The sequence below is a fragment of the Mustela putorius genome, unplaced genomic scaffold (genome assembly GCF_011764305.1).
Source record: "Mustela putorius furo isolate JIRA1106 unplaced genomic scaffold, ASM1176430v1.1 tig00003858_pilon_pilon_pilon, whole genome shotgun sequence".
Taxonomy (NCBI): Eukaryota; Metazoa; Chordata; class Mammalia; order Carnivora; family Mustelidae; genus Mustela; species Mustela putorius.
In genome coordinates, this window is record NW_025422010.1 from 28,230,423 (window position 1) to 28,258,402 (window position 27,980).

The 27,980-nt window shown below is 35.3% G+C and overlaps 1 protein-coding gene across 2 annotated transcripts in view; it reads right to left on the reverse strand.

Moving 5' to 3' along the window:
- Positions 1–27,980, reverse strand: part of CCDC178 (coiled-coil domain containing 178) — a 442,343-nt gene that overhangs the window by 297,025 nt on the left and 117,338 nt on the right. For both annotated transcript variants that reach the window (XM_004742898.3, XM_004742897.3), the window contains 2 exons: positions 22,198–22,293; positions 21,910–22,046 (listed from right to left, as the gene is read on the reverse strand). In XM_004742898.3, the coding sequence (XP_004742955.1) occupies positions 21,910–22,046; positions 22,198–22,293 (233 nt within the window). The remainder of the gene's footprint in view (positions 1–21,909; positions 22,047–22,197; positions 22,294–27,980) is intronic.

Below are 27,980 nucleotides of genomic sequence, written 5' to 3' on the forward strand. Positions count from 1 at the left end.
GTTAACTCCTGATAAACACATTTCATAAAATATACCAGTATGTCTTTATGGTGTTCAATAGCTTTTTTGCTCATTTCCCCTGATTATCAACCCTATCTTTGGATCACTGCAGTTACAATGGTACTGTCTTGCTTCAAGTACAGTAGAGCATTAGGACTATATATATATTTCACAGAGCTTGAAAGTAAGAAAATGGCTATACAGAAATTCATACCACACAGTTAACTTCAAGCAAACGAAATACAAATTAATCAATTTGAAATCATCTTAAACAAGTTCATTTTCCTTGACTTAGGTTACTGAAGCCTGCCTATCATGTGAATAAGCAACCAAATTAAGTTGCTTCACAAGTCAAATGCTTGTACGAGTCATATGTAAAAGGTCCATTTCCAAATGATGCTGACTTATCTGAAAGACAAAATTACTAGTTATACATTGTACAAAAGGTAAACAACCATGTTTCATTATCATCACCAAAACATCTTGCCAATATTTGTATACACTGTCATGAACAAAGTCTATTGAGAAATATGACATCTATCTTTCAATGTCGCCATTTTTAAAATGAACTATATATGAACAATAGATCATACACTGAATTAATTATGTAATTTTTTCAAATAGTGTTACAGTTGGAAATGAAATCAAGTAGTGAGACAGTATTCTAGTGGAATCTTGGAATATATGTATCAGTGAAAATCCAGGAAACTTTCATGAGGGCATTTAATAGATGTACGAGCATCAGTGACTTGCTTAAAAAGTTTTTATTATTATTTTTAGACCTAAGGAAAAAAGAAGCTGGGATTAAGGGGAAAGTGATTCAGGTAAATGGAAGAATAAAAAAGAAAAAATAAAGAAAAGTGTACAAAGAACAGAACTCTTTTGAGAAAGCAGTGAGTATAGGCAAATAGAGATGGAGAAGTAAATAAAGAAATAGGCTTGTGATTTGTTTTGGAAGTACTAAATATCATGTCCATAGTTTGCTACAACATATCAGAGACAGGAATCAAGGCTTCCTAGTGGATATAAAGAGGCAGTATTTCTGAGAAAGAACATAAATTTTAGATTCAGATACACCCACAATCGAATTCTAATGGTTCTTTATGTAATATGGGAGGATGGTTTCATACACAATTTCCTTATCTGTAAAATTTGCTTAATAATACCTATCATTAAGGTTGTTATAAATATTAGGCTTAAGTACATTGAGAATAATATATACGCTATAATTATACATATTGAATAACATACACAAATGATTTAATGAATCACTTTTTGTTAATCAGAAAGTATCAACAGCATGGATCTGTATTATAGCGCCATCTGTTTTAATGAAATAGAAGAGATTGAGAAAAAGAAAGACAAATAAAAAAGGTAAATAATCATTACTATTACTTTAGAGAAAAATGAGATATCACAGGTGACATCAGAACAAACGTATCACAGAGAGAATAGGAGCACAAATATACTGAAACAAAGAAAGAAATAAGGATAACAAATACTTATATTCAGTTTTCATTAGTTCATTATGTGAACTAATTTATTTATTTAACACCTACTGAGAAGAACACAGACAAGCACGCAGATACACACAAACACAGACAATGCCTTAAAGTAAAGCACGTAGCTGAGAGGAAACATAAACAAACCATCAGTAACTGTACACAGTGTGACAAGTCCTGGGCGAAAAGTATATGGAATCAGAGAAGGTTAGTTAAATGAATAGTTACGAGCATTGATTGCATATTAAGTGCTATGTTAGGTGACTGGGACAAAAAGATGAATTAAAACTAAGTTTCCCAATTTATATTCTCACAAAATAATAATCTTGGTGCAATCATAGGTATAATAAAAAAATAGAAAAGAAGCACTTAATACCACCTGTTTAGGGGATATGGGAAAACAAGTTACCAACAGGGAAAGCACCTAGGAAGAGTTAATGTTTGACCTATTGTATGAATGATCAAATATATATATATATGTATATATACATATATATATATAAAGCCAGAAAAGGAGGAAAAAGTGGAAGGGAAGGAAAATGAAGGAAATTTCAATCAGAGAATACCACAGACAAATATTAAACCTTAAAACAATATAAGTTTGGATACATTAGCATTTTAATAGGCTAGAACACTGAGATCATGGAAAAGAGTGGTAGGACAGAAGTCTGAAGATTTCCAGATTTAAAGTGTCTAATGTAACAGTCTGGGAGTTTAGGCTTTATGCTACAGTCTGTAGGGAGACTCTGAAGCTTTTTTAAGATGCTGAAAGTAACATTTCATTCTTTGTAGGTAATTTGCAAGGGTAATGTTGTATATGCTGGATCTCAGGACTCAAACTTGGCAGACTAGCTGGAAGCCTATTTTAATATTCCAATTAGGAGACAAATAGGGCATGATTTTTTCCATTGATAATTAAAACAGACAGAAAAGCATCATTTAAAAGATGTACTCAAAGAAGTTGGTAAGATGTTGGCTGTAAGCAGGTAGAGAGGCATATAGGATGATGCCGGAAACTAGTACATGGTGGGTAATGGTGTCAAGATATGATATTAGGAGAGAGGCTAGATAGTCAAAATGATACTATCAGGAGAAATAAAGATGTGGATAGAGATTAAAAAGTAAAGAAAAGTACGACATATGTTAAGATAATGAGAGCAAATGAAATTTCTGGAACTGAAAATAGACCAATGGTGTACTTTGTTGTACTTACAACACAACTTGTACAACCCAGTGATGTAAATGGGTTGTGGTTAGAATTCTGAGCTAATCTATAAGTGACAGGCAGAGCTAAATGAGCCACTGTAACATTCCTAGAGAGAATAGCTTCACAGAGTTAAAAGGAGAACCAAGGGAGTGACATGCTGAATCTCAAAAAGGGAGAGCTTCAGAGAGGGCAGAGACACAAATGCTTGGTTCACATGCTGAGGAGAAAAGACAAACAATAACACTGAAAGCATCTGGGGATTTTAGAAAGGGAGATGTGCTGTTGTTTTTGTTGTATTTAACTTCTGTGAGATAAATTTTGGTAGCATGGTCATTTCAAAAGCCAGACCACTGTGTGTCAAAAAATGATTAATAGTCAAGCAAATACTGTTAATAATCTAGCAAATATTGCTAATTATGTGAAAACTTTAATGGGAATGTAAGGGAAATACTGTGTGATTACCGAAAATATAACTAGAATAAAGGCAAGGTTTTCATTTTAGCTTGGAAGAAGGTTAATGATGAATACGAACTGAAGGAAAAAAAAAGTAATGAAGATGTCAGAAATAGAAGTGATAAGAAAAAAATGACATCCTGAATGGGGCAAAAGGGATTAAGACCAAGAGCAGAGAAAGAGGTGTTGGCCTTAAAGAGGAAGTACCATTTACCACTTAAATGTAAAGAGGTAGGAAAGTGGTTTGCAGATATTACCATGGTAGAATACATTGGTTTGATAAAATACATCATGTCTTCAACTTCTCCTGCCCATATGAGTAACCTGTCGTATAAAGAAAATTAGTTTTCTTTCTGAGCTTATCTTGTTTGGGATTTATTACGGCTCCTGAATCTAAAGATTCATACTTTAAAGAATTATGGACTGTTAACTGCCATTGTCTTTTTGAATACTGCTTTCCCATTCTCTCATTTATTTCTCATTCTCTACTCCACAATTCTTAATATCTCTTCCATATGTTTTGTCTCTTTTGCTCTCTTTGCTGCATTCTTTGTTCCTCTTCATGTTTCCAAGTATACTGATTCTTTTCCTTCCCAGCTGCATTTGCTATTTAATAATTTGATTAAAATTTTTAATTTTAATCAAAATGAATCCAGTTTTAAGCTCTACAAGTTTTGATGAGTTCTTTTTCAAACCTCCCTGAACTGTTTTGACAGTGTTCTATAAGTTTGTTTTGTTCCCTTTAACCATTTTAAATTTACTAAGGCAGAGTTACTCTAATACTATCATTTGAAATTATTGGGGGTCTAAATATACTGCTGATTATTTCTGCTCTCATTCATGTTGAAATCTTCCCTATTGTTTTACATTTTGTTAGCTCATCTTTAAAAGCTTTACTTTTTATCTGAGAAAATCTCGTGTGGCCTCAGCCAATTTATTTTTCTAGAGAATATTTATCAAAGTAAGATAATTTCTTAAAATTATAATTTCTTGGTTAAGAACACCTAGATGGTATATACAAATGAATATATCAAACAATCATGGGGAAAAAAAAAGAAAAAAGCCAGAACATTCTTGCTTGTTTTTCTCAACCCAGGTTTCAGGCGTAGGCAAACACACTTTCTTGTCTCTACCTTTGCTTGTGGGTATATTTTTTTCTGCTCTACCCATTCAAATGCCTTTACTTTATCTAGCTCCCTTACTTGCTCAGAATTCACAGCCCATGTCCTATATCTGAAGTCACTAAAATTTAATTATCCTGTTTACCAAGATCAGCAAAGTTACTCTCCAATTCCTATTTTCAGATCAGCCAAATATCAAATAAAAATTTAACTTAAAGTTGTTCAGTTTTCTTTCATTGATCCCTGAGGATTTCCTTTACTTTGTCATAAGCACAACAGAATGTTTACCCTATTTATGATCCATCTACAAGAGTCTTACATTCTTATTATCAACATTGCAGGAAATATAAATTCTCATTGCTGTTTTATTTACTTACTCTTTTTTAGACACTTCATCCTGTCCTTTTAATTTTGTGACTCAAAATTTACGTCTTCCTCACCTCTGTGCTATAGATCTATGTATCTAATTTTTACTTTTCATTTCATTTAAAGAACTATTAAGAATCTGAAATTTAATATGGCCCAAAGAGACATAATTGTATCTTCTCCAAAATCCTCCACACACTTTCCTTGATCCCTTGTTACCTCAGCAAAGAGCCTGACCATTTTCCCCCCTCACATTTTATATTCCATCTATCAAAAGATCTGGTTCACACTTCCTTCAAAATATATCTGAAATCAGCTATTACCATTTTTATTGAAAAAAACTTTGATCTATGTCATCATTATTATAAATTTTCTGAATTATCAAAAAAGCTGTCATCCTTCTTATATGCACTAAAGTGCATCCTTCACTAAGCTGCCCAAAAGATCTTTCTAAATAAAATGTACAATTCTTTAAATGCATTCAATGTTTTCATCTATATTCCTTTTCACAGTCCACTTAAGGGCTTGCAGTATCTGGTCCCTATCTGCTTTGCCAACATTTGTCTCCTTAAATTACTCTACACACATACAATTCTCCAGGAACTCTGACCTCCATTCTGTTTCCAGAACACATAGGACCTTTATCCATCACAGTGCTTTTGCAAATTCCATTCCTTTTATTCGACAACTTCCCCCCCCCCCACCATGAGCTCAAAGCAGGCATGCCTTCTTCATTCAAATCTCAACTCAAATGTTACCTTCTTAGAGACAGGTGTTCCTAAAGGTTCTTGCTAAAGCAGAGCTCCCAATCCTTGCCTGGCCCCGTCACTCAAGCACATTATCCAATTCTCTTCTTCAACACAAGAGTATCAATGACTGAATTTTTAAAAAATTATCATTGCACATGTTTATTACCTATTTAGGAGAATGTAAATTTAAATGCTATCCCCAGCATTTAAACAACATTTCATATAAAGCAAATGTTCAGGACACACAAACACACATACATGCACAAACACATATACACTCTCACAAACTTGCATTTGCTATTTAGGTCCACATTTTCATTAAATATAAATCTTGATTATGAAGTTCCTCATGAGCATAAAGTTATAATGGTCTACTGGCCATAACTATGAGATTATAAAATCACTACATAAAATAAAAATAAATATACATGAAACTATTTCTTATGTTAACCACAGAATAATAAAAACAATTGACCTTTATATCATTTTTTGTATCTATTATAATGTATAGTGTATAAAAAATAAGTATTTTCTATCAAAAATGCCATTCAACAAGTATTTAATGCACACCAACAATGTGTCTGTAGATTAGTGACTGACTAGATTAGTCCCTGAGGATTCAATAACAAGGGCAAATACAGACATGTTCTACCTGCAAACATTTATAAGGCAGTGGGTGTGCAGCCATGCAAAAAGTGTACATTTTATCTTTTTTTATTTTATGCATAAAACATCACCAAGGCTATCTTATTTCTATGAGGAAAAATAGTTAAATAAATTTGAGATCATCATAGAAGGCAGAATACGTCTAGAAAACCACAGAAATGAATAGGGGAAAGAAATCACAAGCAATAAGTCACTAATGGCTAAAATGGGCTGCAGGTCCAGAATTTCCTGCTAGCTAAAGCCATTCCTGCTTTTCTAATCATACTTGTTAGGCTGCTAAGAAAGTTTAGCTTCTATAATAATTATTACCTGGGGGGTTCACTGAAAGCAGGAACTTTCCCTTTCATATAGAGATATTGAAACTTTATGCATGTAATGTGAATTCAATAATAGATTAATAAATTATTGAATGCATTTTTTGTTGGACTGAATTAACAATTGATGTAATTTAATATCTGTTTTTAAACATAACATTTTATTGAAGTAGAACATTTATAAAGAAGAGTATGCAAATCCAAGAATACAGCTTATTACATTTCACTGTGAATGGACCAGTAATACCTTCATTCAGACAGAAAAAACTGAACACTGTCAGCAGCAATTCCTATGTGTGCTCTCCCAGTGACTATCATCCAACAGGAGCTGCAATCCTGATGTCTATCACCACCATGAAAATTTGGTAGAGTTTGAACAGGATCATTTTGTATATACTATTACTGGGTCTTTTACTCAATATTATGATTACGAGATTCACCTAAGTTGCTCTATGTAGCTGAATTCTATTCCTCCGGCTCTTGATTTTGGCTTAGGTTATGATCTCAGGTTCGTGAGATCAAGCCTTATGTTGGACTCTATACTGTGCATGGATCCTACTTGACCTTCTCTCTCCCTCTGCTCCCTACCACTTGCTCTCTCTATCAAAAGAAAAATCCAAAATCTTACTTCTTATTAACTACTGTTAATATCTAGAAATGTTTCAACTATCCAGCTATCTATATTTTGGCCAGCACTACACAGTTTAATGATTATTTAATATTTTTCTTGTTTAACTATATCATAGAGCTGTTTATGATCACAAATTACTTAAAAATTATGATTACCTTCACATAATTTAATAAACTATAAAACAATATTACATTAGGAATTTAGTTATAATCACAATAGAAATTTTTATTTATTTGATTAGAACTTGATTTTTCTCATTATTGAATCATATTCCAAAATTTTATATACTCCTACATTTACTAATTTTAAAAATATATTTTTCTAAGACTTACTATAAAGCTATAGTAATCAAGACAGTAGGGTTTATTAGTGAAAGAACAGACAAATATACCAATGCAACAGAAGAGAGAACCAAAAATAGACCCACAGAGATACAGTCAAATGATCTTTGACAAAGAAGCAAAGGCAATACATTGGAGCAAAGATTACCTTTCAACAGATGGTATTGGAACAACTGGACAACCATGTACAAAAATATGAAGCTAGACACAGACCTTATACCTTTCATAAAAATTAACCCAAAATGCATCAGAGACCTAAATATAAAATGAAAACTATAAAATTTCTGAAGATAACATAAGAGAAAAACTAGATGAGCTTGGACATGGCAATGATCTTTTAGATACAATACCAAGGCAGAATCCATGAAAGAAATAATTGATAAGCTAGACTTCATTAAAATTAAAATCTTTCACTCTTGTGAAACCCAAGGTCAAAAAATTGAGAAGACAACCCACAAACAGAGAAAATATTTGTAAGGGACACAGCTGGTAAAGACTTGTTATCCAAAACATAAAAAATACTCTGAAAAGTCAATAGAAAGGAAAAAAAAAATTAAAAATAGGTCAAAGACCTTAATGGACATCTCATCAAAGAAGAGAAGGATATCAATAATATCAAATAAGTATATGAAAATATGCTTCACATCATATGTCATTAGGAGATGCAAATCAAAACAACAATAAGGTATCGCTACACACTTGTTGGAATGGCCAGAATCCAGAACAATGACAGTACCAAATGCTGGTGAGGATGTGGATCAACATGAACATTCATTCATTAATATTGGGGATGAAAAATGATACAGCCCCTTTGGAGGACAGTTTGGCAGTTTCCTATAAAACTAAATATATTCTTATCATACAGTCTGGCAATCTTGTTTATTGGTATTTATCTAAGGGAGCTGAAACCTTTGTCCACACAAAAATCTGCACATCAATATTTATAGAAGCTTTATCTATAACTGCCAAAACTTGGAAGCAATCAAGATGATCATCAGTAGGTAAATGGATAAGCTATAGTACATCCAGATATGGATAGTACTCAATACTAAAAAGAAATGTGCTATCAAGCCATGAATGACATGAAGGAACTTTAAATGCATATTAGTAAGTGAAAAAATCCAATTGAAAAGACTACATACTATATGATTCCAACTATATGTCATTCTGGAAAATGCAAAACTATGAAGACAATAAAAAGATCAGTGGTTGTCAGAGTTTGGATGGGAGGGTTGGGGAATGAGTAGACAGGATATAGGATATAGAGAACTATACAGATATATAAAGTAGACAGGATATAGACAGGATATAGGGCAATGAAAATACTCTGTATAATTCCATTATTGTAGATACATGTCATTATACATTTGTCCAAGCCTATTGAGTTTTGTAAAACACCAGCAGTTAACCAAGACATAAACTATGGACTTCAGGTGAATATGTTCTGTCAGTGTGAATTCATCAGTTGTACCAACTGCACCACTGTGGTGAAGGATGTTGATAATGTGAGAGTCCATGCATGTGTGGGAGCAGGGGGTATGTGGGAAGTCTCTACATCTTCTCGGTTTTGCTGTGACATACTGGCTTTTTTTTTTTTTTTAAAGATTTTATTTATTTGACATAGAGAGCGAGATCACAAGTAGGCAGAGGCAGGCAGAGAGAGAGGGGGAAGCAGGCTCCCTGCTGAGCAGAGAGCCGGATGTGGGGCTCGATCCCAGGACCCTGAGATCATGACCCGAGCCGAAGGCAGAGGCTTTAACCCACTGAGCCACCCAGGCGCCCCGACATACTGGCTTTTAAAAAATAAAGTCTTAATTAAAACTCCAACACTTGTATGCCTTAAATATATATACAATTATTATTTCTGAATTATACTTCATTAAATCTGGAAAAATATTTTAAAAAATAAATAATAAAATACATTTTAATAAATGTTAATCATATTTGGTGTTTTCTCCATAGAAGTTTCCTATTTTATATTTGTCTTTTTAGGTTTAGGTTTAGGTTAGGTTTTAGGTTTAGGTTTCATTTTCTAATGAATAAGAAAGCAGTTTTTGTTAGTGGATAGAGTCTCCAGAAGCCATTAATAAAATTTCTTGATTCTGACCTATCAGATATTGAGGAAACCTTACCTTATAGTTACATATGGTTTGGTGTTATAATTTAACCCACAAAATTTTTACCTCACGAAAATTCTAATTTCTAAGAAGTAAATGAAGTGGCAAACATAAGATTGTTCACTTGCCAATTTAAAGCACTTCTGCATTTAACATAGCTTCCATCTCCATGAACATCTTCCCTCAGTTTCAGACCTGTGCATCAAAGTGATATCTACACACTTACATTTGAATCATGCCATACACAATTCCAAACCAAATATATGAACATCTTCCCTCCAACCTTTCTTTTTTTCCTCCATACATTTCTCATTAATTAAATCTTAACTCATCCAATTACCACCAAAGTGTTATCTTTAAAAGAGAAATGCAACCATACAGCTTCTTTAGAAGATTTCCATAGTCTTCATCGGAGTCCAAATCCTTTGGAATGATTCATTATCTAACACTTAGTTCCCTACCCTCAATGTTTGTTCCTATCTGCCTGCCACGTAAAAACACACAGACAGGGACAGACATACAACTCATATCAAGCACTTGCTCTAAGCTCTAGACACAAAATCAAAGTGCAAACTCACAACAACCTTACCTGTACCCTAAGAGAATTGCCATTTTAACATTAAGATTACTATTGGGAGTTGTTGTTATTGGACTAATATGTCAAGCGAATTTGAACATCCGCTAAACATCAGTTAAATTGAAGCCAGATTAATTTTTTTTAAAAAATGAGGTAACATTAAAAAAAAAAAAATCCTGAACCTGAATATAGAAAATCAAGTTTCAAATGCTAGTGGTGTTAAAACTGTAGTAATTTAGAAAAGGTGCTCTGGATCCTAAATTCTTTATTTCTTCCTTGAAATCCCCAACAAGAATTCTATAGAAAAATCAGAATTCAAGAGAAGATGTATGAATATTCCACCTCATTAGTGATCAATGAAATGGAGTTTGAAACAATATTGAGAACATAAATTTTCACTTATCAAATTGAAACAAAATTTAAAAAAAAACTATAGCACTCAATGTTGGCACAGGTACATCACAGAACAAGATTATGTATTGCTCAACTTCAATAAATGATAGTCTTTCTGGAAAGTAGGTTTAGAAAGTTATTATAAAAAGAAGTAATTAGGAATTTATTTTATTTTTTAAAGATAATAGGAATTTAAAAGTATATAGCCAATCTATTTTTATAAATTTACTTTAAATCCTAAAAGGACTTTCAGAAAGACTTCTGAAAAAAAATCACAATATTTATGTCATAAATTTAAATTCTAAAAAGACTTTCAGAAAGACTTCTGAAAAAATCACAATATTTATGTCATAAAAATAAAAACAGCCTAAACATAAATTTTAGAGTAATTACGAAAAAATCCACATTATAGACTTTTGTACACATAGTTAAATAATAATAATTTGCATAACAATGCAATAAAAATTCTATTATATCATGTTGGGAATAAAAGCAGGACATATAATTAGTTTCATCATGAATGAAAAAAGTCAACAATATATTAATATGATTACCACTATTTACTGAAATGATTTTAGATTTTTTGCACTTTTTTGTATTTTCTTTTCTACAACAAATATACCCTATAACCAGAGTCCAAAAAGATCATACAAGATATAGAAATGTTGATAAAATAGAGCTTTGAGGGGCGCCTGGGTGGCTCAGTGGGTTAAAGCCTCTGCCTTCGGCTCGGGGCATGATCCCAGGGTCCTGGGATCGAGCCCCACATCCGGCTCTCTGCTCAGTGGGGAGCCTGCTTCCCCCTCTCTCTCTGCCTGCCTCTCTGCCTGTTTGTGATTTCTCTCTCTGCCAAATGAATAAATCAACTCAAAAAAAAAATAGAGCTTTGAATATCATGGCTTGGAAAATGGAAAAAAGTCTGGGCATATCCAAGGACAAATTGAAAGAGAACAACTTTCATAAATATAAGTTTGCAAATGATTAACTCAATTTTATATTAGGACTCAAAGATTTTCCACAAATAGTTTTCAGAAGAAAATGGACAATCAATAAAAACAGCCAAAAGCACAAGGAAAAGAGACAGCAAAAGCATTAGCTAGGAGAATAAGATGCAAAAGTAGATTAGAAAGATGATACATATTTAAATTATTACATGTAGATAAAATAAAACTAAACTAAAATAATTTTTTACTATGTTGAAATAAAAGATAAGCTGTAAATATCTACACCAAAGAGAGAATCATAAAATGACTTAGAAGATTTGGAAGAAAAGCAAATAAAGTTTGGAAATGAAAAATTACGTATGTATCTATCTATCTATCTATCTATCTGTCTTTTATCTACCTACTTACCCACCTACCTACCTATCATCTACTGAGAGTGAGAGACCAGTTAAAGGAAAGAATGTAAGAAATATTTGCCAGATATGACTGATGATTAACTACCCTTGTATTTTTTTTATCTTCTCTTTCTTTGGAACATCTCTTAAAAATGTGGTAGATCAGAAAAAGAGAGTCAAGTTGGAGGAGAAGTAGCAGGCTGAGACAACATCAGGTAGCAGGAGACCTTCTAGATAGCTTATCTAACCATTGAAAACACCTACAAATCCAACGGGAAATCTAAGAGAAGAAGAGCACCAATTCTAGAAACAGAAAATAGATCACTTTCTGAAAGGTAGGACCTGAGGAGAAGTGAATCCAAAGTGATGGGATGATAGACCATGGCGGGGGAGAGGCCAGCTCCTGGCAAGCAGCGGAGCAACAAAGCACAAAATCGGGACTTTTAAAAGTCTGCTCCACGGAGGGACATAGCTCCAGAGGCTAAACCAGGGGGAAGCCCACACAGGGGCAGCATAACCCCAGGTCCCGTAGGGTTACAGATGGGGGGTGTCTGAGTGTCGCAGAGCTCACAGATATTAGAGCAGGGAAGCTGGTTACAGCAACAAAGCCAAGGAGTGAGCTCTCAACTCGGGCTTACCTTGAACCGGTTGCAGGCTGGGTGAGCTTGGAGCGTGGCTGGAGGCCATGGAGACAGAAGCGGCTGGGCACTTTTCTCCATGTGGGAGCAATTGAGCCCTTTCATCCAAGCGCAACCAGAGGCCAGGGAGACAGGGACAGTTAGGCGCTTTTCTCTGAGGATGCACTGAGGAGCGGGACCCCAGGCTCTTGACTTCTCCAGGCCAGAGATTGGGAGGCCGCCATCTTCATCCCGACCTTGGGAACTCTACAGAAAGCACTCAGGGAACAAAAGCTCCCAAGAGCAAACCCGAGTGGATTACTTAGCCCGGCCCCTGGTAAGGATGGTGCAATTCCGCCTGGGGCAAAGACACTTCAGAATCACTACAACAGGCCCCTCCCCCAGATGATCAACAAGAAACCCAGCCAAGACCAACTTCACTCACCAAGGAGAACAGCAGAATTCCAGAGGAGGAGAAAGCAAATCTTATCTGGACAAAATGACAAGTCGGAAAAAGTCACCACAAAAAAAAAAAAAAAAAAGCAAGAGGCAGTACCGAAGGCTGGGGACTAATCAATACAGACATTGGTAATATGACCAATCTAGAGTTCAGCATGACGATTCTCAGGGTTCTAGCCGGGCACGAAAAAGGTATGGAAGATATCAGAGAAACCCTCTCCAGAGAGATAAAAGCCCTTTCTGGAGAAATAAAAGAACTAAAATCTAACTAAGTCAAATAAAAAAAGCTATTAATGAGGTACAATAAAAAATGGAAGCCCTTTCTGCTAGGATAAATGAGGCAGAAGAAAGAATTAGGGAAATAGAAGACCAAATGACAGAGAATAAAGAAGCTGGGCAAAAGAGAGACAAATACTGGACCACGAGGAAAGAATTTGAGAGATAAGAGACACCATAAGACACACAACATTAGAATAAATGGGATTCCAGAAGAAGTAGAAAGAGAGAGGGGAGCAGAAGGTATATTGGAAAGAATTATTGTAGAGAGTTTCCCTAATACGGCAAAGGGAACAAACATAAAAATCTAGGAGATGCTAAGAATGCCCCTCAAGATCAATGAAAATAGGTCCACACCTCATCACCTGACAGTAAAATTTACAAGTCTTAGCGACAAAGAGAAAATCCTGAAAGCAGCCCAGAAAAAGAAGTCTATAACATACAAGGGCAAAAACATTAGATTGGCAGCAGACCTCTCCACAGAGACCTGGGAGGCCAGAAAGAACTGGCATGATATATTCAGAGCACAAAATGAGAAAAATATGCAGCAAAGAATACTATATCTAGCTAGGCTGTCATTGAAAATGGAGAGATAAAAAGCTTCCAGGACAAACAAAAACTGAAAGAATTTGCAAACACCAAACCAGCTCTACAGGAAATATTGAAAGGGGTCCTCAAAGCAAAGAAAGACCCTAAAAGTAGTAGCAGAAAGAAGCAGAGACAATATACAGTAACAGTCACCTTACAAGCAATACAATGGCACTAAATTCATATCTTTCAATAGTTACCCTGAATGTTAATGGGCTAAATGCCCCAATCAAAAGACACAGGGTATCAGATTGGATAAAAAAACAAAACCTATCAATAGGCTGCCTACAAGAAACTCATTTTAGACCTGAAGACACCTCCAGATTTAAAGTGAGGGGGTGGAAAACAATGTACCATGCTAATGGACATCAGAAGAAAGCAGGAGCGGCAATCCTTATGTCAGAGCAATTAGATTTTAAGCCAAAGACTATAATAAGAGATGAGGAAGGACACTATATCATAATCAAAGGGTCTGTCCAACAAGAATACCTAACAATTTTAAATATCTATGCCCCTAACATGGAGTCAGCCAACTATATAAACCGATTAATAACAAAATTAATGAAATACACTGACAATAATACAATAATAGTAGGGGACTTTAACACTCCCCTCACTGAAATGGACAGATCATCCAAGCAAAAGATCAACAAGGGAATAAAGGCCTTAAATGATACACTGGACCAGATGGACATCACAGATATATTCAGAACATTCCATCCCAAAGCAACATTCCATCCCAAAGCATACATTCTTCTCTAGTGCACATGGAACATTCTCCAGAATAGACCACATCCTGGGTCCTAAATCAGGTCTCAACCAGTATCAAAAGATTGGGATCATTCCCTGCATATTTTCAGACCAAATGCTCTGAAGCTAGAACTCAATCAGAAGAGGAAATTTGGAAAGAACCCAAGTACATGGAGACTAAACAGCATCCTTCTAAAAAATGAATGGATCAACCAGGGAATTAAAGAAGAATTGAAGAATTCATGGAAACAAATGATAATGAAAACACAACAGTTCAAAATCTGTGGGACACAACAAAGGCAGTCCTGAGAGGAAAATATATAGCGGTACAAGCCTTTCTCAAGAAACAAGAAAGGTCTCAAATACACAATCTAACCCTACACCTAAAGGAGCTGGAGAAAGAACAACAAAGAAAGCCTAAACCCAGCAGGAGAAGAGAAATCATAAAGATCAGAGCAGAAATCAATGAAATAGAAACTAAAAAAGTAGAACTAATCAATGAAACTAGGAGCTAATTCTTTGGAAAAATTAATAAGATTGACAGACCCCTGGTCAGACTTATCAAAAAGAAAAGATAAAGGACCCAAAAATAAAATCATGAATGAAAGAGGAGAGATCACAACCAACACCAAATAAATACAAACAATTTTAAGAACATACTATGAACAACTCTACACCAACAAATCCGACAATCTGGAAGAAATGGATACATTTCTAGAGACATATAAACTACCACAATTGAACCAGGAAGAAAAAGAAAACCTGAACAGACCCATAGCCAGTAAGGAAATTACAGATGCTGGTGAGGATGCGGAGAGAGGGGCCCCTCCTACACTGTTGGTGGGAACGCAAGCTGTTGCAACCACTCTGGAAAACCGTGTGGAGGATCCTCAAAAACTGAAAATAGAGCTATCCCATGACCCAGCGATTGCACTACTGGATATATATCCTAAAGATACAAACGTGGTGCTCCTAAGGGGCAGGTGCACCCGAATGTTTATAGCAGCAATGTCTACAACAGTCATCAAAAACCTCGAAACAAACAAAAGTCCAGGGCCAGATGGCTTCCCAGAGGAATTCTACCAAACATTTAAAGAAGAATTAATTCCTATTCTCCTGAAACTGTTCCAAAAAATTGAAATGGAAGGAAAACTTCCAAACTCATTTTATGAGGCCAGCATCACCTTGATCCCAAAACCAGACAAGGATCCCATCAAAAAAGAGAATTACAGACCAATATCCTTGATGAACACAGATGCAAAAATTCTCACCAAAATACTGGCTTATAGATCCAACAGTACATTAAAAGGATTATTCACCACGACCAAGTGGGATTTATTCCAGGGCTGCAAGATTGGTTCAACACTCACAAATCAATCAATGTGATACAATACATTAATAAAAAAAGAATAAGAACCATATGATACTCTCAATAGATGCTAAAAAAGCATTTGACAAAGTGCAGCATCCCTTCCTGATTAAAACTCTTCAAAGTGTAGGGATAAAGGGCACATACCTCAATATCATCAAAGCCATCTATGAAAAACCCACTGCAAATAACATTCTCAATGCAGAAAAACTGAAAGCTTTTCCGGTAAGGTCAGAAACACAGAAAGGATGTCCGTTATCACCACTGCTGTTCAGCATTGTACTAGAAGTTCTAGCCTCAGCATTCAGACAACAAAAAGAAATTAAAGGCATCCAAATCAGCAAAGAAGAAGTCAAACTTTCACTCTTTGTAGATGATATGATACTATATGTGGAAAACCCAAAAGACTCCACTCCAAAACTGCTAGAACTTGTACAGGAGTTCAGTAAAGTGTCAGGATATAAAGTCAATGCACGGAAATCAGTTGCATTTCTTTATACTAACAACAAGACAGAAGAAAGAGAAATTAAGGAGTCAATCCCATTTACAATTGCACCCAAAACCATAAGATACCTAGGAATAAACCTAACCAAAGAGGCAAAGAATCTATACTCAGAAAACTATAAAGTACTCATGAAAGAAATTTAGGAAGACATGAAGAAATGGAAAAATGTTACATGCTCCTGGATTGGAAGAATAAATATTGTGAAAATGTCTATTCTACCTAAAGCAATCTACACATTTAATGCAATCCTTATCAAAATCCCATCCATTTTTTTCAAAGAAATAGAACATACAATCCTAAGATTTATATGGAATCACAAAAGACCTCGAATAGCCAAAGGAATATTGAAAAAGAAAGCCAAAGTTGGTGGCATCACAATTTCAGACTCCAAACTCTATTACAAAGCTGTCATCATCAAGACAGCATGGTCCTGGCACAAAAACAGATACATAGATCAATGGAACACAAAAGAGAGCCCAGAAATAGACCCTCAACTTTATGGTCAATTAATTTTTGACAAAGCAGGAAAGAATGTCCAATGGAAAAAAGACAGCCTCTTCAACAAATGGTGCTGGGAAAATTGGACAGCCACACACAGAAAAATGAAATTGGACCATTTCCTTACACCATACACGAAAATAGACTCAAAATGGATGAAGGACCTCAATGCGAGAAAGAAATCCATCAAAATCCTTGAGGAGAACACAGGCAGCAACCTCTTTGACCTCAACCGTAGCAACTTCTTCCTAGGAACATCGCCAAAGACAACAGAAGCAAGGGCAAAAATGAACTACTGGGATTTCATCAAGATCAAAAGTTTTGCACAGCAAAGGAAACAGTTAACAAAACCAAAAGACAACTGACAGAATGGGAGAAGATATTTGCAAACGACATATCAGATAAAGGGCTAGTATCCAAAATCTATAAAGAGCTTAGCAAACTCAATACCCAAAGAACAAATAATCCAATCAAGAAATGGGCAGAGGGGCGCCTGGGTGGCTCAGTGGGTTAAGCCGCTGCCTTCGGCTCAGGTCATGATCTCGGAGTCCGGGATCGAGTCCCGCGTCGGGCTCTCTGCTCAGCAGAGAGCCTGCTTCCCTCTCTCTCTCTGCCTGCCTCTCCGTCTACTTGTGATTTCTCTCTGTCAAATAAATAAATAAATAAAATCTTTAAAAAAAAAAAAAAGAAATGGGCAGAGGACATGAACAGACATTTCTGCAAAGAAGACATCCAGATGGCCAACAGACACATGAAAAAGTGCTCCATATCACTCGGCATCAGGGAACTACAAATCAAAACCACCATGAGATACCACCTCACACCAGTCAGAATGGCTAAAATTAACAAGTCAGGAAATTACAGATGCTGGTGAGGATGCGGAGAGAGGGGACCCCTCCTACACTGTTGGTGGGAACGCAAGCTGTTGCAACCACTCTGGAAAACCGTGTGGAGGATCCTCAAAAAAATGAAAATAGAGCTACCCCATGACCCAGCGATTGCACTACTGGATATATATCCTAAAGATACAAACGTGGTGCTCCTAAGGGGCAGGTGCACCCGAATGTTTATAGCAGCAATGTCTACAATAGCCAAACTATGGAGAGAACCTAGATGTCCATCAACAGATGAATGGATAAAGAAGATGTGGTACATATACACAATGGAATACTATGCAACCATCAAAAGAAATGAAATCTTGCCATTTGTGACGACGTGGATGGAACTAGAGGGTATCATGCTTAGCGAAATAAGTCAATCAGAGAAAGACAACTATCATATGATCTCCCTGATATGAGGAAGTGGAGATTCAATGTGGGAGGGTTGGGGGGTAGGAAAAGAAAAAGTGAAAGAAGATGGAATTGGGAGGGAGACAAACCATAAGTGACCCTTAATCTCAGAAAACAAACTGAGGGTTGCTGGGGGGAGGGTGGACGGAGAGGGTGGTGGAGATATGGACATTGGGGAGGGTATGTGCTATGATGAGTGCTGTAAAATGTGTAAACTTGGTGATTCACAAACCTGTATCCCTGGGGATAAAAATATATCATATTTTTATTTAAAAATAAATTAATTAATAAAAAATTTTTTTAAATGTGGTAGACCTGACTTTTTCTTGCCTGCATATCACTAATCTTTCATTTATTCTCTATTGAGCACTACATAATCTGCTATTAAAAGCACCCATTTATTTTTTAAGTTTCAAGTAAAAATTTGAAGGAAAAGTTAAGTAATTAAATAATATCTAAGGTATTAATTGGACAGGCACAAAGCATATGATAGAAATCCTTTCCTCTAACCAGGGTTACATTCTCCTTACATGTGATAGATTGTATCAGTGCTCTCAATTATGCACTCTCTTTTTAAGAAGATTAGATTACCACGCTGTTGACATGGGCTTGGTGATAGGACTTGCTTTGTTCAATGGAGTTGAGCAGAAGAAACACTTATCATCTACTGATAGAAACTGTAAGAGCTATCAAGTGATCCCACTAATGAACTTGTGCTTACCAGAGCAACTTGCCCTAGAAGGATCTGATCCTTCACTCTGAATCTAAGAAGTAGAAATAACATGAAGCATAAACAGGGCTAAGTTGCAATGCTAGTGAGAAATGAACTTTTATACTTGCATATCACTAAGATTGGGTGGTTGTGTGTTACTGTGGGATAATCTAATAAATGCTAACCTCACACTCCCTTTTTTTCTTCCAGAGGAGTCTTCTCATTAACTTCAAATTTTTTCTCTCCTCTGGTTCTCTTAATAAAGTATAGTAATATTAAAAAGTACAATTTTAAATTATCTTTTATAAAATAGTTCCTTTTGTTCTCTTTTATTTTTTTAAAAGATTTTATTTATGTATTTGACAGATAGAGATCACAAGTAGGCAGAGAAGCAAGTAGAGGGAGAGGGGGAAGCAGGCTCCCTGCTGAGTAGAGAGCCCCCGATGCAGGACTCCATCCCAGGACCCTGAGATCATGATCTGAGCTTAAGGCAGAGGCTTAACCCACTGAAGCTACCCAGGCACCCCCTTTTGTTCTCTTTTAAAAAAGAAGAGGACATTAGGGTAAGGAAAGGAAAACTGGATGGAAAGAAATCAGAAAGGGAGACAATAAGAGACTCTGGACTCCGAGAAACAAACTGAGGACTACAAAAAGGAGGGGGTAGGGAGATGGGGTAACAGTTGATGGGTATTAAGGAGGGCACACGTTGTGATAAGCCCTGGGTGTTAAACAAAATTATGAATCACTGAACACTACATCAAAAACTAATTATATACTGGTTGTTGGCTAACTGAATATAATAAAAGTATTTTTAACATACAGAAAAATCTCACAAATGTTTCATTCTACCATTTCCAAAGATAAAATGATCAATAAAAAATTTTAACAATCTTCCTACATAATCATCAAATATCATCATTACTCTTCTCCCTTCTTTCCTCCTTCCCTCCCTTCAGTACTTAACTGGATAACATAGTATGTATCAGGCACTATGATTGAAGATGTGGATTCACTAGTGAAGAAAATATGGCCATGGCCTATGCCTGCCCTCACAGATCTCATTTTTTTTTATTTTTAAAAGATTTTATTTATTTATTTGACAGAGAGAGATCGCAAGTAGACAGAGAGGCAGGCAGAGAGAGAGAGAGAAGCAGGCTCCCTGCCGAGCAGAGAGCCTGATGCAGGACTCGATCCCAGGACCCTGAGATCATGACCCAAGCCGAAGGCAGCGGCTTAATCCACTGAGCCACCCAGGTACCCACAGATCTCATTTTTTGAGAGAATGAACAAAAGTCAAATATTCACACAAACAAAATTCCAAATATGGCAAGAGAAATAGAGAAAAGTAGGTGTGCCAGACACACACATAATAGACAAATTGGATTTAACTGGACAGTCAATGAAAAGCTTCTCAGAACTAACTCTTAAACTGTCTTAAGGTTAAATGTTGGGAAGAAGGAACAGGAAAAATACCATAGGAAAAGGAAATAGCATAAAAATGCCACATGGGGGTGCCTGGGTGGCTCAGTCTTTAAGCCTCTACTTTCAGTTCAGGTCATGATCCCAGAGTCCTGGGATGGAGACCCACCTTGGGCTCCTTCTCAGTGGGAAGCCTGCTTCTCCCTTTCACAGTCCCCCTGCTTGTGCTCCCTCTCTTGCTGTCTCTCTCTCTCTCTCTCTCTCTCTCTCTGTCAAATAAATAATTAAAATCTTTTTAAAAATGCCATATAGGCTGGGGAAAATATGGCAAATAAGAGAAGATCAAGTAGGGCCATTGTATTTGAACTGCATAATAAGGGTAAAGCATGTGTGCTATGAGACTGCACAGGCAGATATGCCCACCTTCAGGGATATAGTAGGAGAGGTTAAGGAGGCATTTTTGTCCCTTCATTCCTGTTAACATTAATGCAGGTATGAAGAGAAATGGATCGCAGTTATGGGAAGGAAGGAAGGAAGGAAGGAAGGAAGGAAGGAAGGAAAAGCAAAGCAAGCCAAGCAAAGCGGGGGGAGGGAGGGGAGAAGGAAGAAAGGAAAGAGAGGAAAGGAGAGTGGAAGAAAGGAAAAGAGAGGGAGGGAAGGAGGGAGGAAGAAGAAAAGAATGTACCTACCACAGTGTAGATAACGGGCTAGAAAGAGAGCAGAATGACTGCAATAAACCAGCTTTGGAAGTCACTATAAATTCACATAAGACATGATGATAGCTCTTACCAGAGTGCTGGTGGAGTCGTGAGACAGATAAAAATGTATTTAGCCTGTGGAACATTCGTTATTATCATGTTGAATATGAGGATTGAAATAGAAAAAGGAAGCAAGAAAACCATAGGTTTCTGAGCTAAGAAAACTAGTAGTGGCTAGAAAGAGGGTTGACAAGGACAGCAGAAGCTTAGTTAAACATATTTTATTTTAATTTTAAAGTGTCTTTGAGTATAAGAGGATATGTCAAAAGGAGGTGATAGGGGTGAGAATAAAACTCATTATTAGATCATTTTTTCACCATTTTGATAACCTCTAAAGGGATTCAGAGTGATTTAAAGAGCAACACCAAGCAACATCTAGGGGCACCTGGGTAGTTCAGTTGGTTAAGCCTCTGACTCTTGATTTCAGCTCAGGTCATGATCTCAGGGTTGTGAAGTTAAGCCCCGTGTCAGGTTCTGCCCTGGGAGTGGAGCCTACTTAAGATTCGCTCCCTCCGGGGCACCTGGGTGGCTCAGGTCATGATCCCAGGGTCCTGGGATCGAACCCCGCATCGAGCCCCACATCGGGCTCTCTGCTCCACGGAGAGCCTGCTTCCTCCTCTCTCTGCCTGCCTCCCTGCCTGCTTGTGATCTCTCTCTCTCTGTCAAATAAATAAATAAAATCTTAAAAAAAAAAAAGATTCCCTCCCTCCTTCTCACTCTGCTTCGCCACGCCAATACAAAAAAAAAAAAGGCTAATAGAAGTAAACAAAATTTAAGCTAATGATAATCACAAAAACTACCATATCACCTCAGGAGAACAAAAATGAAGAGATGTATTATACTTATATATTGGATATGTTATATCAAAATGAAAATTATATTTGCATAATTACCTTTCATTGATTAAACCTGCCACTGTTTCAATATCAGTTGCAAGCTTTTTGTTTTCTTCTGCCAATTGAGCATTTGCAATCGAAATATCTGAAAAGTCTCTTGCAATATTAGAAAGCTCAATATCCCATGATTTTTTCTTGAAGAAAAGAATAAAAGAATCATTTATATATGTCTTGTATCTCGGGAAGAAAAACATGTGCAATGATGAAATTACTTTTACATGCATGAGTTAGTATTTAGGAATAGAGAATAAAACTCTAGGGAGAAGGAGGGAAAGGTCAACTTACTGCGGCATAATAATCATTAAGTACACTCAGATACTCCTTTTCAAAACTTTTTTTCTTCCAGGATAGTTGATCATAATTTTTTTTTAAATCATCGACCTAAGAAAAAAATATATAGAGAAAAATAAATGAATTATGAACCTTCCCGTTCTTTTTTAAAGTAAGAAATATTTCAAATTATCTACTTATCGTAACTTAATAAATGTTGATTAAAATAGTATGACATCATAGGTTGTTGCCATTTATAAAAATTGATGCAAGACTCTGAATAGAATATAGCAAATCAAGTCTAACAGTGCTCAGTTAAACAGAATAAAATAGAATGTATTTTAGTTATATTGTAAGAACTTATAAAAATTAGAAAATTTAAATCATATTTCATCACACTAAAAAATTGAAAGAAAAAATAACACGAATATGGTCAACACTCTAGAACAACTATGTGATAAATTCACTATAATTTTTAAGCTAGTACAAGGAAAAACTATGCAAATACAATACAGAGAAGAAAAAATATCAAACCATAAAATGCTAAATGCATGCCCACTGAACTGAATAATGAGACTAGATTATCTCTTATCACCATTATTATTAATCATGTTTTGGAAAATTTAACTAAATGCAATTGGATGATAAAACCAAAAGTTATTATAATGTTGAATATGAATAGACAATACACCCTCAACTTTAGATGATACAGTTGAACACTTTGAAAAACCAGAAGATTTTATTTTAAACTACAATGTATGACTTTGGTAAAATGAGCATAAGGAAATTAATAGCTTTTAACCATAACAGTAACAATCTATTTAAAAACATAGTGACAACACTTAAAAACTTTGGCCAAAAAATAAAAAAATATCTGGGAATAATTAAACATAAAAGGGAAGACCTATATAAAGCAAACACAAATTCTGTTTTAAAAGCTTAAATCAAGACCCACACGAAAAGAGTGATAAGCCATGCAAAGGTTTAATAGAATGAACTGTCAGTTATCCTACAATTATGGTTGCTTAACTTGTCAATATACTAAAAACCACTGAACTGTACAATTTTAGAAAGAAACAACATAGTTAAGAGGCAACAGATCCAAAAATTAATGACAAAGTTAATAATAAGACATAGTTTCTCAAATCATTTCAGAACCCTCTTTATTATTTTACACATATTACATATCATACCATCTGTATTACTATTCATTTAATAATTTTCTTAAGGCAAGTCACATGTTTATTTAAACAATCATTTAAAAAAGGAAACTACTATTATTGGAAGTTTAAAAATCCAACATCATATACCATAAAGGGAAACAACTTTAAAAATAAATAAAAAGAATTTATTAAATAATCTAAAAATAAAATACTAGTATTAAATTCTTCAAGTTACTAAGAAAGTACTAAATATATTTTTCATAGAATTCCGATCAGTAATTAAAGAAATATTTGAATTGGTGTTGTATTTTGAAGATGAGCATTTCAATGAATTACAAATTTACCTGTATATTTAATGTTTGCCATCTAACTGAACATTATATTTCTAACCCAAATAAAAATAAGTATTTTATAATTTTTAGTTTCAAGAAGCCTTTGAAATATCTTCCAGAATTGTTCTTTGGAAACTGTCCAGTTACTAAGTGATGTACAAGCTTTCTTACCCACCCATTACTACCATTGTTGGGAAATAATCAAGATAAAACTATCAGTCAAGCATTTTTAGATAATGCAACATATTTTGAGTGTATTCCTTAAGGTTGTAACCAAATTACTATGACGATGAGATATTTCCTCCTTGACATAATTAAAAGGTTTATTCTATGGCTTCAATTTTGCTGGATTTTTTTCTTTAATGTGTTTCACCTATTAGAATTCTATTAGGACATTTTGTTTTGAATGAGAAAATACCTTTATAAATGTTCTAATTTTTAATGTAGTTCTCAGCCATAAAGTAATCCAGAAGCCTGAATTTTTCACCAAGGAATACTTGAAGCTCTTTTTATAAATTAATAGGATGTGAGTTTCTTAAAAAGCACATATTGAAGACTAAGGGTTGAACATTCATTTACAAATCTGAGAGCACATATGAGTATTTGGTGGTTTTAACTAATTTGATTAATAATTTTAAAAGTTCAATTTCTTTTTTTTTTAAAGATTTTATTTATTTATTTGACAGAGAGAGATCACAAGTAGACAGAGAGGCAGGCAGAGAGAGAGAGGGAAGCAGGCTCCCTGCTGAGCAGAGAGCCCGATGCGGGACTCGATCCCAGGACCCCGAGATCATGACCTGAGCTGAAGGCAGAGGCTTTAACCCACTGAGCCACCCAGGCGCCCTAAAAGTTCAATTTCATTTTGCAATGGCTTAAATATGACTATTCAAGAGTAGAATAGTGGGTGGATTTGCCTTTCTTGACAATTTTTTGAATATATGTAACTAGTTATTTTCTTTCATCTGTCTATGGCATTAGCATCATATGTGCTTAATTAAAAACATGGATTTCAGGACTTACTGCTGTTTCTCAAGAAGTCAAGAAGTCATCAATACATTTGTATTTTCTTTATCTGTACACAGTAGCAAAGAATTCACCATGCATAAATTCATCATTTTGCAGTGAATGATAACTTTTTTACCAGAAATAATTACTTCTTTACATATTTGGTTATCTCTATAAGTAAAAGACGAATTGTTATTTGACATAGGCATTTAATGAATCATTTTGTTATATCCTTGAAACTCCCAGTCACCTGGTAGCGGGCTTGATAAATGTCTTACTAACTGCTTCAGCAGATCTGGACTCTGAAGTTAATTGTAATGCTAAAAACATAATTCTAAAGTCTCAGCATTTTCATTCTGTGTCACTCTGTACATACACTTGAGCATCCGTCTATTCTAACATTTTGATAGGCTCCCTATTTTTTGTGCTTCAACATGACAATCGTGGATTATTTAATAATTATGACCATTGTGACTAATCTTAGAATACATAATAAATTAGATATTTCTTCACCATTCATAAAATCCAAAAATCTAATAAAAATCAAATTCTTTCCACACTAATTTTTCTTTGCTGCTTGTAAACATTAGTAAAAAACTTTTAGGAAATGTTTTAATTTGGTTTTCATACCTATCTAAAGACATGTAACTGATTCTATTACATTCTTCACTAGTATCTTTATTTCTACACTTAAACATCCATAATTTTTTTTTTCAGAGAAAAAGCAAGAGAGAAAACATGCATCCCTGAGCAGGGGGAGAGGGGCAAAAGAAGAGGGAAAGAGAGAGAATCTTAAGCAGGCTCCATGCACTGAGTAGATCTCAGAATGATCTCAGGACCCTGAGATCAGGACTTGAGCCAAAATCAAGTTGTGGAGGCTTGACCGAATGAGCCACTCAGGTATCCCAAACATCTGTGGGACAGATGTGTGAACTGTTTCATTCATTTATCTAGGACTAAATCTACAGGAAGTACAAAAATCATAAATATATCCCAAACCAGTTTCTAATGTGCTTTCCAGATCAGATGTGATAGCTCTGATGCCTAAAATTATACATATTTCATATGCCAAACAATCATAAATTTTTTAGAAGTAGATTTTCCAGGGCATTAAAGTGAAAATTCAGTGCCTTCAGGTCAAAATTAATGATCTGTATTACCATGCCACTGATAGGTGTTTGTCGGCAAGCTCAGGAAGTGAAATTATGAAATGCTTATGAGCACACCTTAACTACTACAGTATAATTCTTACATCCTGCAATTTTTGAATAAGTACTAATATTTTACCCCTGCCCTAAGCAATAAAGTCCCTGGAATCACACATGAAATCATTGTGTGCTAATTGCTTTCTTAATATAAATGGTAATATACACATAACTTTGAAAATGCTCATCACTGGAATATCTAAAATTATATGGTATGTCATGAATAGTAATCTTTGCAAGTAAAAGAAGAGGAAATGTGAATGGCTAATTAAAAGAAAATGAAAATGAATTTACTTCACTCCCAGGCAGGAAATGAAAATTAATCCAATACTGCTTTACCCAACAATTAAGTTGCTTTGATTTTAAAACACCTATGTGCTGGGAAAAGTGAGAAATCAGACATTTATATTGCTCACATACACATACATGTGCACAATATACATAGCAAATTTTCAGAATATATTTCAATAATATCTATCTTGAAAAATACACTTAGTTTTGTCTGACACAACAATCCAAATTTTGAGAATTTTGCATTTACAAGGAACCAGCACATAAAAACAGCATACATAAAGTTATTAATATTTAATATTGTTAGTAGTGGCTAATAACTGTTTAATTCTGAATTTATTTGAAAGATAAATAATTAAGGTGTAGTGTTATTTTTTATTATGTTAAGTCACCATACTATACATCTATCGTTAGTTTTTGATGTAGTATTCCATGATTCATTGTTTGTGTAACACCCAATGCTCCATGCAATCCATGCCCTCCTTAATACCCATCACCAGGTTAACCCATCTACCCACCAACATCCCCTCTAAAACCCTTAATTTGTTTCCTGGAGTCCATAGCATCTCCTGGTTCATCTCCCCCTCCGATTTCTCCCCCTTCATTTTTCCCTTCCTTCTCCTAATGTCCTCTATACTATTCCTTATGTTCCACAAATAGGTGAAACCATTGATAAGTGACTTCTCTGTTTGACTTATTTCACTTAACATTATCTCCTCCAGTCCCATCCATGTTGATGCAAAAGTTGGGGATTCATCCTTTCTGATGGTTAATATTCCACTGTATATGTGGACCACATCTCCTTTACCCATTCATCTGTTGAAGGGCATCTCGGCTCTTTCCACAGTTTGGCTATTGTGGACATTGCTGCTATGAACATTGGGGTACAGATGACACTTCTTTTCACTACATCTGTATCTTTGGGGTAAATACGTGGTGGTGAAACTGCTGGATCATAGGGTAACTCTCATTTTTAATTTTTTGAGGAACTTCCACACTGTTTTCCAAAGTGGCTGTACCAACCTGCATTCCCACCAACAGTGTAAGAGGGTTCCTCTTTCTCCACAGCCTCTCCAACATTTGTTGTTTCTTGCCTTGTCAATTTGTGTCATTCTGACTGGTGTAATCAATGTGGTTTTGATTTGAATTTCCCTAATGGCTAAGGATGATGAACACTATTTCATGTGTCTGTTTGGTATGTCTTCATTGGAGAAGTGTCTGTTCATGTCTTATGCCCATTTTTGGATTATTGGCTTTTTGGGTGTTGAGTTTGAGAAGTTCTTTATGATCTTAGATATAAGCCCTTTGTCTGTACTGTCATTTGCAAATATCTTCTCCCATTCTGTGGGTTGCCTCTTTGTTTTGTTGACTGTTTCCTTTGGTGTGTAGAAGCTTTTTATCTTGACGAAGTCCCAAAAGTTCATTTTTGCTTTTGCTTTCCTTGCTTTTGGAATCATGTCTTGAAAGAAGTGCCAGGTTGCTGATGTCAAATAGGTTACTTCTTAGGTTCTCCTCTAGGATTTTGGTGGATTCCTGTCTCACACTGAGTTCTTTCAACCATTTTGAATTTATCTTTATGTATAGTGTAAGAGAATGGTCGAGTTTCATTCTTCTGTATATTGCTATCCAGTTTTCCCAGCACCATTAATTAAAGAGACTGTCTTTTTTCCATTAGATATTTTCTCCTGCTTTGTTGAAGATTGCTCCACCATAGAGTTGAGGGTCCATATATAGGCTCTCTATTCTATGCCACTGGACTGTGTGTCTGTTTCTGTGCCAGTACCATGCTGTCTTGGTGATGA